We start from the raw sequence: 17,854 nt of genomic DNA, 5'->3' as shown, positions 1-17,854 counted from the left end.
AAAAAAAAAAAAAAAAAAAAAAGAGGTTATTCCCCTTCTGCCGATGAAGAAATTGAGGCTGAGAAGGCCAGTTGCCCAAGATCACGAAGCCAGTAAGTGGCCCGTTGAGGATTCCTGCTGATGCCTAAGCTATGCCCTTCTCCGCCTGTAGCAGTCTTCTCAGATAAACAACCTTGAGGCATTCCCTGTAAAGCCCAAGCTTTTCTGCAGCCTTGGGACTTCCCAGGGTGAGCCCGCCCCTCTCAGGGGTGCGAGCCCCTCTCCGGTGAACAGGCCCGGGCTGTGCTGCTGTTCACTCATCCATAGCTTCCCATCTGCAGAAGGAAACAGCAGGTACTTAAAGTAACGGCAAAGAAAGGGATCCCCACCTTTGCCTGTAGTTAGAGCTGGAGCTCTGCAGACTTCTGGGTTTCGGGGTAATGATGTTTTATTTGGAATGACATGACTCTGGGAAAAGAAAGGAGGTCTTTGAGGTGGACACAGCTGCCCAGTGTTCACCAGCGCTCGGGAGAAGAACAGGATCTCCTTGTCCTCTGTCCAGTGGTGCTGTGTGTTCCCCAGTGGGGTCTGAGATTCTTAACACCACCCCCGCCAACCTGACCAAGCCGAGCCGTGGAAGCCCATTCCGATCAGTATTTCCCAAAGTATTTCTTAAAGAACACAAGTCTTGCAAAGTGCTTTTTTAGAAAGTGGGGGAGGTTCACATTTTTTAGGCTCTGAGAAGTCCTGTAGTAAAATAAATTTGCTTTCCCTTTTCAGCATGGGATTTCCCAGTCTTATTTAACTGCTTTCCATCCTCACATTACAGTACCGAAACTGGTGATTTTGCTGATGATTGTAGTTTGGTTTTGGATATGTTTAAAATGAGTTCCTTCTCAGGCCATTTCTTCTTTGTAGCTTGCATTGGGACTTCTCTTTCCTGATGTATAGCCATCTTTTCAGCTAACGCCAGATTTTTTCATGTAAGAGCAATGATTTTATACCTTTTTTGTGCTATTCTAATTTAAGATTTTTAAAAAATAGTTGTAAGGTTGTAGAAAGGTTGTGATAATAATATGATGAACTGTTCACACTGCGCCCAGATGCCCTTAAGATTATAGCACATTTGCTTTATCATTCTTCTTCTCAGTTATTCTTTTTCTTCTGAACCATTTAGGGGTAAGTTGTGGCATGATGTCCCTTTAATCTGAATTATTTCAGTGTAAAATTTCTAAGAACAAGAACTTCCATAACCACAGTACCATTATAAAAACCAGGAAGTTATTGATGCAGTTCATTGTTTAATCTATACCCTTCTTCCTAATTGCTTCCTTTATAGCAAAAGAAAAGATGTCTTCATCCTAAATCTTCTCTCCCAGCATGTATGTACAATTTTGACCTGCATTGTGAGGAGAAGCCAGTTCTTGTAGAAAGCGCCTGGGTTCAGCCTGGGCTCCTCACTCATGGTTACATTTAGGCTATGCCTTTTTGGCAGGAGCACCCAGAAAACTGATGTTGTGTCTTCTTCTGCACATCCTCTCAGGAGGCCCTCAAGGTCAATTTCTCTTATTCCTGGTAGTGGTAATTTAGACACTTGATGAAGATGCTGTCAGCCAGATTTCTCCACCATAAAGCTATTATTTTCGCCTTTGTAATAAATATTAACAGTACAATACTTTGATGCCATGAAAATGCTTTTTCTCATCCACCTTTCATCTGCTGGTTTCAGAAGATCTTCATTAATGGTTACTACGGTAATTGCCAAAGGGTAGTTTTCTGATGCATCGTGCCTTTGTTTACTGTCTGACATTCTCCTGCAGGAAGGAGCTTTGCCTTCTCCTCTATTAATGTATTTGCTCATTTATTTATAAATAACACTACAGACTCACAGATTCTGATTTTGTGGGTTATGATCCATTACTTTTATAATACGTTTTGATGCCCAGATTTCGTCATCCTGCCTCCGGTGCCTTTTTGACATGTCCTCATAATTCTTTGAGCACTTCCGGACATGCAGGCACAAAATATTCCTACTTCATCCTGTAGTTCCCTGCCCTAACCCTGAAGTCAGGCATATCCTCAAGGAGCCCTGGTTTTTTCCAAAGGAGAATGACAGTTCAGAATTACCATCTAGGTGCTATTGCCACTAGAGGCCACTCAGATGCCGAAGCACTGAAGCATTGTGGCTCCAAGCCTATCCCATGGGACGAGGCCAGGGAGTGAGAGAGACAGAGAATGTGTGTGTGTATGTGTATATGATTAGTACCAGATTTTAAAATATTTTAGCAATCAACTATTTTCCATTCCCCAGGCTTTTTCTCCTCCGTGACAGCCAGAGTAATCCAAAGGCATTTGTACTCACACTGTGTCATCACCAGAAAATTAAAAATTTCCAGATCTTACCTGTAAGTATTGAAATTCTGAGACCAATCCTCGTGGTTTTGTCTTCCGGTTTCATTCTTAATGTGATTTTCAAGTTATAAACTGACAAGACCGATGAGTATCAGACAGCTTCAAGCCTGCAGGTGAGAAACTTTCAAGAATTTCTTTACAGGTTTGTCTTTTGAAATTAGAAAAACATTTTCTCAGAAATAATCCCGAAAGTGGTGATGGGGTGCTGAGGCACCCCCTTGTGCCTGTGAGCTCTCAGTTGCAGCGGAAAGGGTACCTAATGGGGAAGATCAAGGTCACACGAAGGGGAGGGGGAGGAGAACAGTTAGCTGAGGGCCCAATAGCCGCGAGCACCTGGGTCTGGAAGGCAGGAGTTGTGCAGCAGGTTTGCCTGTTGGCTGCGTGAGCCTCAGGAATTTTGTGGTTTGTCCTGGGGTCCACCAGGCCTGTCCAAGAAGCATAAGTGGCCTGATGAAGAGCAATTAACATTTCTCCTTCCACACATGATCATTGGATCTAAAGACGATTCTCTTTGAACAATTCCAAAAACCTCGTTACAGAATACATGAATCAATGCTACTTTTTTTTGACAAAGCACTTTATGTTTGATTTGCCTAATGTCTTTTACCTCTCACTTCAGTGTGCCACAGTTCAATTCTAGTCCATGATTAGAGTGTTAGATTAGCACTTGCAAGAATTCGGATTAGCTGAGAATACAATACACAGAATTGGTAGCCACTGTTTACATGATGGATTGATAAATTCTGCAGGTAACGACATGTTTGTGAAATGCATCCTGTGGTACCTAAACTCGGAAAATGTTCTACCAAAAGAGGCCAGCTGGATCGTTTCCGCTCAGAGCCTCAATCTGCACATCAACAAAGAATAAGCTCTGAGAAGGCTTCGGTTAGCTAAACTCATCCGTTTCACACAGTTGAGCCTGGACTTGTTTACCCCTAGGACTTTGTTATGATATCAAGAATCGTGTAGTGGACGGCAGTCACTACAGGGATGAGGAGGGTGTTGTGCTTAGCTTTTGTGAGCCAGGGGAAGGCAGCGTGCCACATGCTGTCTGTTCTGTGGCCGCTTGCTTCCTGCCATGTGCTGCCATGCCTACCTTACTTGTGAGGAAAATGAGGCTCATGGCTGTCAGAGCTTTCCCTGCACCACTCTGGGGCGAGAAACAGAATCTGGGGTTGAGACCAGGCTTCCCAGCTTCCAGCCAACCTAATATGCAAATACAGGAATTACTATCCCAGGGAAAGTGCCTCGTTGACAATCCTTTCTGTTCCACTGCATTGTATTATTCATACAGTTGTTATAATTCTCTTAGCTCAAAATATAAAAAGGAGGGCCGGGCGCGGTGGCTCACGCCTGTAATCCCAACACTTTGGGAGGCCGAGGCGGGTGGATCACGAGGTCAAGAGATCGAGACCATCCTGGTCAACATGGTAAAACCCCGTCCCTACTAAAAATACAAAAAATCAGCTGGGCATGGTGGTGCGTGCCTGTAATCCCAGCTACTCAGGAGGCTGAGGCAGGAGAATTGCCTGAACCCAGGAGGCAGACGTTGCAGTGAGCCGAGATCGCACCATTGCACTCCAGCCTGGGTAACAAGAGCGAAACTCCATCTCAAAAAAAGAATATATATATATAAAGGAAAATTGATTGATATTTTGGGCTGGATGAGTAAATTTAAAAAAAAAAGAGAGAGAGAGAGAAAGGGGCTTTCATGGTAGGCAGAGTAATGCCCAAATCCTACAAGTAACAAAAGAACAGCAACTTGGGACACAGGACAGTAAGTGTGCAGCCTGTGTGTGAAAACAGCCTATGGGGCGTGCTGTTAGCTCTAGCAGTGGTTTTGGAGTTAGAAAGTGGTTCCAAGCTCATTAATTTAAGCCAAGCCTTAAAGCTGACTGTTCCCTGTGAACAGTGTGACTTCCTCATGCTGCCCTGCTCTGCCCTGTACTGCAGTCATCGAATTGGAAACTCGCCGAGTTAAAACAGGTGTTAGGAATTGGTTCTCTCTGGGAGAGACTGCGGCATTCCCCCGTTTTAACAAAAATAACTGCCCCATGTTTGGAGAGCTCGGAAGGGAATTTACCTGCGTGACCTTATTAATCCCTCACAACCACCCAGCAGTTGCTTCATCATGGAGCAAAGTAAACCCCTGGGTCCTCAAGAGTAGGTCATACAGTGAGGACCCCGGTCTGTGCAGTCTTCATGGGGTGTGCGGTGTGCAGTGGGTACTTAGGAGTTAACTGGTAAACCTAATTCTCAGGAGCTGGGTGAAGTGGGGGCAACTTCGAGCCCTTCCCCATGACCACCTCAGGGAGCAGGGGAGCTAGCTGTCCTCGGCGGCCTCCACAGCCCATCTGAAGTCCGTTCCTCACTCAGGGATGTGGCAGGCCCCAGCACACACCGTCTATTCCGCCGTCCTTCCTGCCCCTGCTGTTTTCTAGCCTACCTTGCCCTGTGTGTCCCTCCGGAATCAAACCATGGGCAGATGAGCTGCCGCTGACCATGGGCCTCGTTCTGCTCCTGAGGTGGTGGGCTCTAACCTGGCAAGTGTTCTTGTATCTCTCCAGTGCGAGGATGACGGGCAGACGTTCTTCAGCCTGGATGACGGGAACACCAAATTCTCTGACCTGATCCAGCTGGTCGACTTTTACCAGCTGAACAAAGGAGTCCTGCCTTGCAAACTCAAGCACCACTGCATCCGAGTGGCCTTATGACCGCAGACGTCCTCTCGGCTGAAGACTGGAGGAAGTGAACACTGGAGCGAAGAAGCGGTCTGTGAATTGGTTAAGATCACACATCGATTCTGCACCGGGGGACCCAGAGCGAGATGGGTTCATTCGGTGCCAGCCGATCAAGATTGACTAGTTTGTTGGACTTAGACGACGATTTGCTGCTGTGAACCCAGCAGAATCACCTCCCTCTGCATTGGCCAAACTGGGGAGGGCATGGAAGATCCAGCGCAAATTTGAGAATAAACTGGAATGATCACCTTGGCTTGGGCCGCTTAGGAGCAAGAACCGGAGAGAAGTGATTGGAAATGAACTCTTGCCCTGGAATAATCTTGACAATTAAAACTGATATGTTTACTTTTTTTGTATTGATCACTTTTTTGCACTCCTTTGTTTTCAATATTGTATTCAGCCTATGGTAGGAGGGGATGTGGCTTTTCAACTCACATAATACAGAAAGAGTTTCGAACGGGCAGACTTCAAAGTGAATATGGGTCCCCAAATGTTCCCAGAGGGTCCTCCTCTGCCAACTGCCACGGTGTGGATTCAGCTCCCAAATGACAAACCCAGCCCTTCCCACTATACTTGAAAAGCTTTTTTGTCAAAATAAAAGGTGTCACTGTGGTAGGCATTTGGCATGTTTTGTGGACTCAGTCAAGCAACCACAGTCTGTTAATCATTTCTCTATGCTCAGATGTCAGACCCTCTTGTTATTAGCGTGTCTTGTTCTGCACAGTGGCAGGAGACTTTACTCCTTTGGAAAATTCACTGTTCCACAAACGGCAGGCTGAGCGGCCTCGCCTCTAGATTGATGTGGGCCAGCCTCCTTGAGACACACCTGGCACCCGTCATCGGCCAGCGGTGGATGCTGCTTAATCCACCTGGGTACTTTTAGCCTTGCGTTTCCACAGTCTTCAGCCTGTTCTAGAACGATCACTGCCTTACCCCTGCTGCTGCAGTGGTGTGAGTCGTTTCACGGCTGATGTCCCTCGGGGGATTAAAGGATCTAAAGAGAAAATGGCACCTGGTTGGCTTCGTGCTGTGTCTCGTGGGTTTCCATGGTGATAAAGACGAGGAAGCATTGCAGAGGGCACAGGCACAGCCTGACATTTAAAGATCTTTGCTTGGAGCCCTCCGTCCTGCTGAAACCCCATAAGCCAGAGAACGCAGAGCAGCCAGAGGCTCCTCCTCTGCCGGCTTAGGGTCAGAAGTACCTCACAGTGGTTGTGGACATGGAAGAGTTTTGTCAACACAACACTTGCTTCCCGCTCCGGGAAATGAGTCAGACGGTGGCTGGAGTTGTCACTTGGTCCCCTCCACCCCTCGGGTGGCCCCCTTTGCCACGTCCCCTTAGCTTAGTGTTCAGGTGTGAGAGTGGCCATTTCCATACCTTTGATCCCTGCAAAGCGGAAAGGACTCTTGACAAGCAACAGACTCCTGTGGCGAGCAGAATGATTTCTTTTTTCAAGACAGCACCTGCCTGGCTTCTCTGAATCTGTGCTAGCCACGATATTGCCCCACATCCGCCCCACTGAAGTGCTCCCGAAAGAACGGCATTTCTCTGCTTCTCAGTCAATCCCCGTAGCCTAGAGCAGTGTCGCGAGCTTCAGTAAGGCCAGTGAGCTGGAAGTCAGTCTACAGTATAGTAACACTGTATTTCAGTTTACAGACCACGCTCTAGTTCTCCATGAAAGGTCTACTTATACAAATGCGTTTTTTAGCAGAACACGTTTTTAACCATCAGTGCTCAATTGCCTTTTCTTCCTTTTGCAGCCAGTTAACCTTTCGAACTATTGACAGTGAGATCATTCTCGCATCCACCCCTGGCGGCACGCGTCACTGTAGGGACAGACGTTGCGGTTACACCACGATTCCTTCTTTCTCTTCACTGGCTCGAGGTAAACCCTTTCCAAGGAAAAGCAACTCTAGGATTTCTTTCGTCTGTGTACGTAGACCAGTCCCATAAGTGTATAATCTCTCTTTCACGCCTCTCTCCAGTAGACAGCTTGTATTTGCGGTATTTCATATTTACAAATAAGCGTTTATTTAGAAGGAGAACAAAAGCTTGACTCTGATTCACAGTTTTGTATGTAGCTGGTTTGACGTAGTCTTTTGTATTTTCGCTGCCGAAGTGAATTGTTGGAGAATGTAAACCGCCTCGGTGCGGCGGCAGATTTCCTAAGGCTCCAGCTCGCTGGCCCCGTGCTGGGCGGCTGGGAATTCCACCTGAGAACAAGTCCCGCAAACCAGGGACGGAAGGACATCTGACTTTTATTTTTGTATTTAATTGACATGAATGTAAAGGGGACAGCTCAGGGTTGTTTTGGAGCCTGTTGACTTTGTATCTCTGCCTGTGATTTTCTTTTCTAAATGAAACTCCATGTAGCAACCGGAACGAAGTTGAGAAGGAAAATGCCAAATGCTTTGGTTATTAGAGTTTAATAGGTAAGCTCCGTTACACTAGATGTTAGAGTTCCAGAATGTTCTTTTGTTTGCTAAACCTTGAAGAAACATGTGCCTCAGCCTAGATGTTTTGTCTTCTCTTTTCTGCACTTACTAACTGACAGTGTGACCGATCTCTGCACCTTCCCGGGGGTGGGCGAGCTGGCGGTAGATTTGTGATGTCACAGTGCGAACTGCAGTGACTGTAAAATGGCCTGGCGTGTGTAAACGTTTTCAGGGAATGCAGAAGGTATTAATGAAGAGACAAAACCTTTATTCCATGTGCTTTGCTTCATTCTGTACATAGCTCTTTGGCTCGTGAACCTAATTGTAAACTTTCAGGTATTTTTGTACAAATAAGGGACTGATGTTATGTTTCTTGTAATTAGAAATAAACATTAATACAGTGTTCTTCATTTTCTATTGCTGGTGATGTCTTTTTTTTCTATATTTTAAAACACTGGCTGGTTGTCCACTAAAAACCTTTTGAAATGACTTAGGATACTAAAAACACACTTCTTACTCCTAGCTAGAAACTGTCACAAGGAATCCATAGCTGCTTGGGATGTGTCACACACAAGCTGGCCCAGCCCTGATGTGACACCAGGCTCGGCTGCTCAGTGCTCTCAGTTGGTGGCAAGACAGGCTCAGCTGGCCTCTCCTCCCCCATAAAAATTGCAGACCTCAGAAGCTTCCAGAAACAGATACACAAGCTTAAGAAAGACCTCAAGAAACTCACAAACATTCACTCTTGAGCCCAACTGGTATTTTTTCCACTGCAGTAGGACAATTAAAATGTCAAGAACCTAGGTTTCCTAGGCAAGCAAACAATTGACACACTAAGAATAGATGCCCTCTATTCTTGGGCCCTCGCCTGGGAGGACCCTGGCTGAGCCACTGACACTTGGGCCAGACTTGCCATCTCACGCCTCCTCCCTGTCACAACCAGGTCAGCGGGGTGGGGTGTGTGCCCATGCACATTGTCGCCAGCCAGCCTGGTCCACCAGCAGGAGCGCCCCCATGCTGTGCAGACTCTCCTGTCATTTGTTTTCAGACTCTGGATCCTCAGTTTCTGGAAGCCCACTCTCTTTGCATCATCATCCACGCCAGCTGCTTCAAAACAACAGAGACAAGAGAGCCCAGGGCAGGTGGGGAATTGATCATAGCACCAAGGAAGCTGTAGGCAATGCGAGAATGCAGCTCGCTGTCTCCAGCACATTCACTCCGACGGCTTTCACGCGTATCTTGAGTGATTAGTAAAATTACAAAAAGGGATTTTGTTTGATGACAAAAGCCTTAGCTGCCTAAGTATAAAAAGGTAAAATATTCAACATCTTCTAGTTGTAGAATGGTAAAGGCAGTGTTGCCCCCTTTTCATTTTGGAAGTTATACAACCTTAATAAGAAGGGCAGGTAACAAAAATGAAAAATCCGCCTTAGACAGAGTTGGGCTTCATCTGCTGTGTCACCATCCACGAGATGGGCTGCTCGGGAGGCCTGCGAAGATCTAGCAAGGACCCCGTGACAAAGGGTGCCCGTGGCTGCTGGCCTCAGCACAGCCTGCAAAGGGCACTTGAGGATGAGTGGCGCCCCTAAGGGAACTTGGGGTCCTCTGGGAACAAGGAAAAAAGACACTGGGGTTGGTGGCAATTGGTGTCATTTTTTGTTTTTCAGGACATGGTGGGCCCTTTTGATCTGAAGCTAGATCAAAGTCTCATTCGATTTCTGGGACTGTGTTGTGAATTGCATTTAATTTTTTCTTTTTGAGTCCTTTTTTTCTTTTTAATTTGTTTTTTATTGAGATAAAATATACATATGTAATTTACCATCTTTACATTTTAAGTGTACAGTTCAGTTATTATAAATGTTCCTGCTTCCCTGTCCCACCCCATTTCCCAGCCTCTGGTAGCCACCGATCGATTCTCTATCTTCACGAGATCTAGTTTTTTAGCTCCCACAAATGAGTGAGGACATGTAATGCTTCTCTTTCTGTGCTTAGTTTCGCTTCAGATGGTGTCTCCATTTCCCTCCATGTTGCTACATCTTTGCAAAAACATGGCGACTGTGTGTTCGTTCCCTTTTGTCAGCCTCTCCTAGCATTCGCATTTCCTTGAGACCTGCAGCTCTCTTGGCGTTTGAATTTGAGTTGCTGTCTTAGTCCTGTTCTCCTTCATTTCCACCGCAGTGTTTCAGTAGAGTCTGTTTTCCATGCTGTTTCCATGTGCACTTCCCTGCTAGGCGGGCTTCACTTTTCTCTGACATTTCTCTTCAGCTCTCTGCCGGCTTTCTTTATCTAGTGCCTGAGCTCTTACAGCTTTGCTTTGATCTTTGGTGATATGATTGCTTTCTTCTTTTTTGTTTTTTTCTTTTAAGTTCATAACATGTTTGGTTGCAATTTTAATCTACTCGTGACAATGTTTTTCTGCAGAATGTTCTTTGCTACCATTTTTCCCTGTTATTTTCCTTTATCTTGGGGTACCTACATACCTCAAGTGCTGGTTCTTTAAAGGAGATGAGTTCTTCTTGGACTAGCCAATGACAGGAAGTTTGTGTAGGGAAGACCACAAAGGCTGTGTTGGATGCTACCAGGATGAAAAAAAGTAAACAAACCCTTGTGTGTCCAAAGGCTGATTATGAGAGTTTCAAGAACTTGACAATGTAAGCCATTGAGACGCGCAGCCAACTCCTTTCCCTTCCTGTGGTCACACCATCTTCACATCCGGAAATGACAGCTGGTAAATTTATAATAGAACCACATTTTCTTATTGATCATCACTGTATACTCACACGAGCACAAATCCACTCTTCTGTAGCTGTATACTCACCCCTGGGTACATGGATGCACTCTGCTGTAGCTGTATGCTCACACGTGGACACAGATCCCATCTGCTGTAATTGTATATTCACACGTGGACACAGATCCAGAGGTTCTGATTCAGTAGGCTGAGCAAAGGGACAGAAAGGTACCTTTCTACCAGGCCTCCCCCATGGTTCCATGCATCCCCCACTGGGAAAGGAAACGTTAGAGGATGCTAAGGAGCCAGGCATGTGGCTTCCTCTGCCACACGGCTGACACAGCCGGAACAGGATGGTGCTGGGTTGTAGTAACAGACTCCGATCTGCCCGCTGGTCAGCCACCTGGAGGGCTGTGCAAACCCAAGACCTCTGGGTCTTCCTAAGTCCTGCGGAGTAAAACCCTTTGACTTGGCAATTAAAGTGCTTGCTCTCATAGCACCACAGGTGAATGAGATCATCTCCAACTTCCCATGAGCTCCAGTAATTTATGGTTTATGAATTTGCTTCATCTTCATCCCTCCGAAAACCATCAGAGACTTTTAGCTTCTAAATGTAGTGGTGTTGGTAGTTAATACTGAAAAAACAAATTTATTAGTCAGCAGCAAATATCAGGAGGAAACTTCAGAAGCTTGCCTTAAAACCAGAACAAAGTCTAAAATCACTGCCAAACCAGGCAACACCTCGGTGTTTTATAATAAAAACCAAAAGGAACAAGCTTAAAAAAAAAAAAAAGAAAAATCAAAAAAGGCTGCTGCCTTAGTTATAGCCTTCAGGCAAGCAGACCCCAGGGGTTCAAACAAGAAAAAAGCTCAGGTTAGCTGCCAGTCTGGCAAACTTGTGCGGTCTAAAGAGACATGTTGTAAAAAAACTGTCCCCCAAAAAAGGGACCACCACCTCATCCATGCCCGCTGTGCCAAGGAAATCACTAAAAAGCACACTGTCCCTGGGAACCAAAGTCCCCTGGGCCTAAGGTGTCTAACCAAATAACCCAATGGCAAAACTAAGAATGCCTATAACAAGTGCCATCATGAGCGATCACCCTCACAAAGCCCCAGGTAAAGCTAGCCATAAAGGTCCAGGAAGCCAGTCTTCTCCTGGGTGCTGGCACAGCCTTCTCAGTACCTGTCTCCTGCCCTGAAAGCTTGCTGCTGATATTAGGAAAGTTACTACCTCTATTCACTTACTGTAACCTATCTCAGAAGTTAATTAATAACAAAAACAGCTTGCTAATTCTCTCTGCAAAGGGCAGCTCTCTGTACAAACCAGCTTAACTCTATAGCTGCCGTGGCTTTAAAAATAAAGCCCTCAATCTGCTAACAACAGAGAGGAGGGAAAACTATTTCTTTCTAGAAAAAATGCTGCTCTTTTGTAAACCAGCTAAGCGTTATTTTAAATATAAAAGTCAGAAATCAGTCAAAAACAGGGCTAAAAACCTTCGAGAACATGGCCGTGTTCCCTACGAGGCTCGTTTATAACTCTAAGCCTCACATCTTTAACCATCTGGTCATATTCATTTCTTATAGAACCATAAGGTCACAATCCTGCTGCTGAAACCCCAAACGTCCTTAGCTCATAAGCTCTATGGTAAACCTGTAAATCAACTTGTACCCCTAAAAATCTCCTCTCTGAAAAAAATCTCAACGGCAGAGCCCCTTCTGTGCCTCATTTCAGCAGGAAGTAGTTAAAAAGGAGCAATGCCCCTATTCCAACAGAAGTTAAACTTTCCTGTTCAGAGGAGGAATGAGGAGGGAATGAGGGAATGTGTTCTCTTTCCGGGTCCATGACAGGGGTAACTTTAAGGGCAAGAATTTCCCAGCGCCGTGCCCCCCTCCCATCTCTCTCCATTCAGGAGATTCAATGGTTTATGTTTGAATTTCAAAGGCAGGGGAAGAAACTAGAAGTCAATCACTCCAGCTGAAGTTCTAAGGAACTCCTTTCATTGGCCCAGGGTCTTGGAGAAGGTGGGGGTTTGTCCCAGGATAAAAGTCCGTGATCCCTCACCTGTGCCAGATTTCCAGCTCTCTGGAATCCTCTCCCACACGGTGGGAGCTCCCTAGGGATTTCCCCTCTAGAATCCCCTTCCACGCTCTTCGTGGGAGCCTTTCTCTTCTTCGCCTTTCCTTCTCTTTTCTCTCCCTAAATAAAATCACCTTTCTGCAACACTGTTTTAGGTCCAAAATTTTACTTTGCGAGCATACGGTGCTGCTAAAGTGGCCCCACTGCTGCTTCTTTAAAAGGTTGGCGGCTGAAAACCCACAACATCCAAGAAGAAACCCGGTTACACGGCAGAAAGGCTGACAATTAATTCTAAAGTTCCCGAAGCTGCCTTCAGGGGACGTGCCAGTGAACTCAGAGTGGGCACCCCTGGAAAAGGTCCATGGAGGGCTCGGGCCCCAGGCAGGCTGCGGGCAGCCTCCAGCACAGCACCACCACTGGCAGGCTCTGTTTGTCCCATGCTCAGGGCCAGAGGCGGTGGAGCCCCTGTCGCCTCAGTCTCACTCCCTGCCCAAGGCCCACCAGCCACCTGCTGCTCACCAAAGGGAAAGGAAGACGGTCGATTTGACACGTCTAGTTTTACACAGTTGTTTCACGGCAAAGCCAGGCCAGCACCTGGTCTCCCACTGGCCTGCCTGAGTTCCTCCCAGTGCCCTTCATCCCCTCTCCTTGCAGCTGAGGTCTGCACTGAATCATCCTTTGCAGAACCTAATAGCGGTCTTCAAAGTCACAATAAACCTACGGCCAGGTAACTCAGCAAAGGGACTGTGTGGCACCTCTCCCTCTTGCCAACCTAGATGACACCCCTGGCAGGACACCCTCCAGCTCTGCCTCCTGACCCCACTCACCCCTCTGCTCATTTGCAAAATGGGGCTGCTAATATCAACTATCTCTATCTCCCAGGCCAGGCGGAAGCAAGAGGATAGGTGTGAAGTCCAGCTGTAACGCATCACAGCTTGGTTACGGGAAGGTTGATTAGAATTAACGTAAAAAGTAATGAGTGGATCGCTTTGTCTTTGATCAGGAATCCAAGTGACTGAAGGAAGCACTGGGACAGTGAGTCTCCGGACTGAGGACTCCAGTGTCATGGCGTACAAGGCTGTCCCCCTGAAGAGCTGAGTCCTTGTCACTCCCCGGCTAGAAAGCATATAAGAAATGGAAGCAGGAAATTCACAGAAGAAAAACTACACATGGCTAAGGAACATGTCAGTATAATTTTTAAAATTACACAGAAAATATAGGCATAACTATATTTTCATAAGTTGCCTTCTCTAGCTTTTTGTAGTCATTGATTAATTCTCCCTTTCAGATTTCACAAATCTCAACCTACTTTATTTTTATAGAACGAGATCATCTCTTGATAAAGGCTTTTGCAGTCTGATCATAACCTACAGTAAGAAATGCATTCTATCCAGCCTGGGTAACAAGAGCAAAACTCCGTCTCAAAAAAAAAAAAAGAAATGCATTCTATCTTATGACCCAGTACACATACACATGTACATAATTGAAAGCAATATTTTCGTCATTAGGTGCAATGTCTTCTGTTTTCTATTTTATTCTGTTCTATTGTATTTTTTTTAAGGCTGGTTATAAGACCTGCAAAAGTGATTCCATGACCCCACCAATAGTCTGAGGCCAGTGATTTGAGACCTTTGAGAGAACAAAGTTGGAGGACTGACACTGCCTAATTTAAAGACTTACTACAGCTGGATGGGAGTCTCACACCTGTAATCCCAGCACTTTAGGAGGCCGAGGCGGATGGATCACCGGAGGTCAGGTTCGAGACCAGCCTGGCCAACATGGTGAAACCCCGTCTCTACTAAAAGTACAAAAAATAGCCGGGTGTGATGGTACATGCCTAATCTCTGCTACTCGGGAGGCTGAGCCAGGAGAATTGTTTGAACCAGGGAGGTGGAGGTTGCAGTGAGCTGCGACAGCATCACTGTACTCCAGCCTGGGCAACAGAGCGAGACTCTGTCTCAAATAAATAAATAAGTAAATAAATAAAACACTACAAAGTTCCACTAGTTCAGACAGTGCTATTGGCAAAAGAATAGACAAATAGATAAATGGAACCAAATAGAGAGCCCAGAAGCAGACCCACACAAATATAGAGAAGTGGTCTTTGACCAAAAAGTGAAGGCAATACAATGAAGAAAGGATAGGGTCTTCAAAAAACGGCTGTGGAATAAATGGACATCCACATGCAAAAAAAAAAAAAAAAAANAAAAAAAAAAAAAAAAGAATCTAGATCTAGATCTTTACTCAAAATGGATCATAGACTAAAAGGTAACATGCAAAACTGTAAAACTAGAGGATGACACAAGAGAAAATCCAGGTGACCTTTGGCTTGATGATGAACTTTTAGATACAACAACAGCTTCCTCCATTAGATACGATCCCTGGAAGAAAATGACTGATAAACTGGACTTCATTAAAATAAAGAACTTCTACTCTGAAAAAAAAAGAAAACAATTGAGATTCTTACCAGCTCCTAAATGCATCGGCTTTTCCAGGAAAACTCAATTCCCCTGACACTCCTGTGAGTGGGCTCGGCCAGAGTGTGGGCATCAAGATAGGGCTCCTCTCTCTTCACCCGTGGCCTCAGCAGAGCCCCCAGGACCCATCTCGTTCTGGCACTCAGCCATCTCAGCAGAAAGCCCCATCTGTTCTGCTCCCAGGAGCCACACTTGGGTGCTCTGCGAATCTCTTTCACAGTTACGTCTGCACCTGCAGTCTTCCTCCTGCAACATGCACACTGCTGCGACTGACTGCAGGCCACTCGGGCATCACGAGAGATGGTCACTGCTGCTCCTGTGGATGAGCAGAGTTGCCCTCTTCCAGGAACAGCCTCAGCTGCAACCCATGCTGCCTTCCCCTACCCTGGGGCATTACAAGGTCACACGAGATCAGCCATTCTCAACTGGGGCAATTTTGCCCAGAGGAAACGTGCAATGCCCGGATACATTCTTGGTTGTCACAAGTGGGGACTCCTGGCACTTAATGAGTAAAAGCCAGATGCTGCTAAATATCCCATCATGCACAGGACAGCACTCACCACAGAGAATTATCCAGCCTTAATGTAATAGTGCTTGGATGGCTAATGTTATGTGTTGACTTAACTGGGCTACGGGATGCCCAGACGGCCAGTAAAGCAGGATTTCTGGGTGTGTCCATGAAGGCGTCTCTGGAAGAGATGGGCATTGGAGTCTCCAGATAGTAAACAAGTTTGTTCTCACCAGTGTGGGCTGGCGACATCCAGCTTGTTGAGGGCCAGAATGGAACAAAAATGTGGATGAAGGGCAAATTCTTTCCCTTCTTGAGCTGGGACATTTGTCTTCTGCTCTTGGGCCTTCAATCTCAGAATGAATTTCACCACCTGCCTTTCTAGTTCTCCAACCCGCAGATGGAAGACTGTGGGACTTCCCAGCCTCCATAATCGCATGAGCCAATTTCCAAAAAAAAATCTCTTCTTGTATTCCTATATCCATATCCCATTGTTTCCAGTTCTGGATCCCTGACTGACAAGGTGTCATGGTTGAGAAGCCCTGCCCTAGATTTCTTTCTTTGGTCCTCAAAGCCTCGCCACAATTCCCATAAACCCTCCTCCTTCCTGCAAGAAGAAAGGAAACACGAAGAGTCACTTCTGGGAACGGATGCTGGTTCCTAGGTAGATTTCTCTATTAACGGATGACTGCTGGTCAGTAGTTGGACACGACTAGTTCTCTTTTTTGAGGATTTAATATTGTGCTCTGTCTCCTCTATGGATAATTTTTTCCAGTTCTGTTGCTTCAAATATCATCTGAACACTTTCAACCCATAACTTTATTTCCTGTCTGGGCCTCTTTTCTGAGCTATACTGGACATCTCAAATCACATGATATGAGCTATCTGAAATGTAACTCCGAAACTGAATCCTTGGGGTCCTTCATTTCCCCCCCGAATACTGGTCCACCCCCAGTCTGCCTCTCAGTCCATGACCGTCACCCCCGGCCCACTGGCTTCATCACTGGGTAGTCACTCCACCCCCTGGACTCCTCCCCTTCCCCAGCACCCTCTTAACGCGCGTGCACACACACGCACATATGGGGAATATTACCATGTTTCTTCATCTCAACCCCCTTCCTTCACCCAGCCCGTCCCCTAGAATGAATTCACTTGAATTCATTCCTGGTTTGCAGGAAGGTACAGAAAGCCAAGGAATGTGGTGGAACTTGGTGGTCCAACTTAAGTGGTCTAACGCTTTCACCCTTATCTCCCTCTGATCCATTTGCTACCCCAGAGCCAGAGTGATCTTAAACCATAAATAAACTAATATTACTGCTTTCTAGAAACACTTCAATGCCTTCCATGGCAGTTGGGAGGATACAAATTATGTAACATGGCTTGTAAGTCTCCTTTCCCCACTTTGAATGGTCTTTAGGGGTTGGCCTTCTCTCAGGGCCTGGAAGATGCTGAGCTTGATCCTCAGGGCCTTTGCAGAGGCTGTTCCCTGCTCAGAGTCCTTCCCTCACTCTTCCCCTTACCAAGGATAATCACTTCTTCCGGTCTCAGCTCTTGTAAGACTGCAGGTTGGAGCATTTGGAAATGCCATTTTTCTCCTTTCCTTCTTTTCTCCAGTGGCTCCTGTGGAGGTTTGGAGACTCCTCAGTGTCACTCTGCTTCTCTCTCCGGTTCCAGTCCTAACAATGTGAACCCCAGGGGCCCCACCCTGGCCTGCTCCAGTGCCCCAGGGTGAGCAAGGAGAGCTCTTCCCTGCATCTAAACCTGTGACAAACACCTTTGGTGACAGCCCTCTCTGCCTTGTTTCCAGTCCTATAATGAGCTGCCTGCAGCCAGCCTCACTCTCACTTTGCTCTTCACACCCACGGAGCCCCACGCTTGGAGCCGAGCGCTGGGGGTCTGCCAGAAAGACCAGCTCCTAAGCTCCCTGGAGGCCGTGCCTGCTCAAGTTCTCAAAGTTGCTTTCTCAGCCCTGCTTGGCGCTCTAATAAAATTCTATCGACTCTGGGTTTTTTTCTAGAAATGTGTCCAAATTCCACTCAGAGTATTGTTTCATGCATCTCGACTATGATTTTGATGGGTTTGGGGAAGGAAGGTGAGTTCCGTGAGTTCCTGGGTTCTGCTGATATCTGAACCTGGAAATCTTGCCCATATTGCTGAGTGCTGTACCGGGAAGTGCAGGCTAACTTTGGGGCGGCAGGAGGCTGTGTGCAATGCAGGCATCACCTCATGCAGGGCTGGAGCGTATCAGATGACCTAATGGGCTGCAAAGTTGAAATCAGGGCTGCTTAGTACACAGTGGGATGTATGTAGAATTGCATAAGAAAGATTCAAGCTTCCAGGATTGGGGATGAAAGTCTCTTTAGACTGTGCTCTCAGGATTTTCAGAGGAGAGCTATTTCTCAAGATTTCCTTGACCTTTGTCACCATCGGGAATTAATGTTTAACTGGCACATGAGGCTGGAAATGCAAGAGGAGGGAAACGTGTGGCTTAGAGTT

General features: G+C 46.3%; 1 protein-coding gene across 11 annotated transcripts in view; it reads left to right on the top strand.

Moving 5' to 3' along the window:
* Window positions 1-7,981, top strand: part of GRB10 (growth factor receptor bound protein 10) — a 208,630-nt gene extending 200,649 nt beyond the window's left edge. For all 11 annotated transcript variants that reach the window (XM_017518730.1, XM_017518728.2, XM_017518726.2 and 8 more), the window contains 2 exons: window positions 2,291-2,384; window positions 4,959-7,981. In XM_017518730.1, coding sequence (XP_017374219.1) covers window positions 2,291-2,384; window positions 4,959-5,105 — 241 coding nt within the window. In that variant the 3' untranslated portion in view covers window positions 5,106-7,981. The remainder of the gene's footprint in view (window positions 1-2,290; window positions 2,385-4,958) is intronic.
* The last annotated feature ends 9,873 nt before the right edge of the window (window positions 7,982-17,854 follow it).

The sequence above is a fragment of the Cebus imitator genome, unplaced genomic scaffold (assembly GCF_001604975.1).
Source record: "Cebus imitator isolate Cc_AM_T3 unplaced genomic scaffold, Cebus_imitator-1.0 Scaffold702, whole genome shotgun sequence".
In the NCBI taxonomy this organism is placed as follows: Eukaryota; Metazoa; Chordata; class Mammalia; order Primates; family Cebidae; genus Cebus; species Cebus imitator.
The sequence above is the reverse complement of the archived record's forward strand: the minus strand, read 5'-3'. Positions and strand labels throughout refer to the sequence as shown.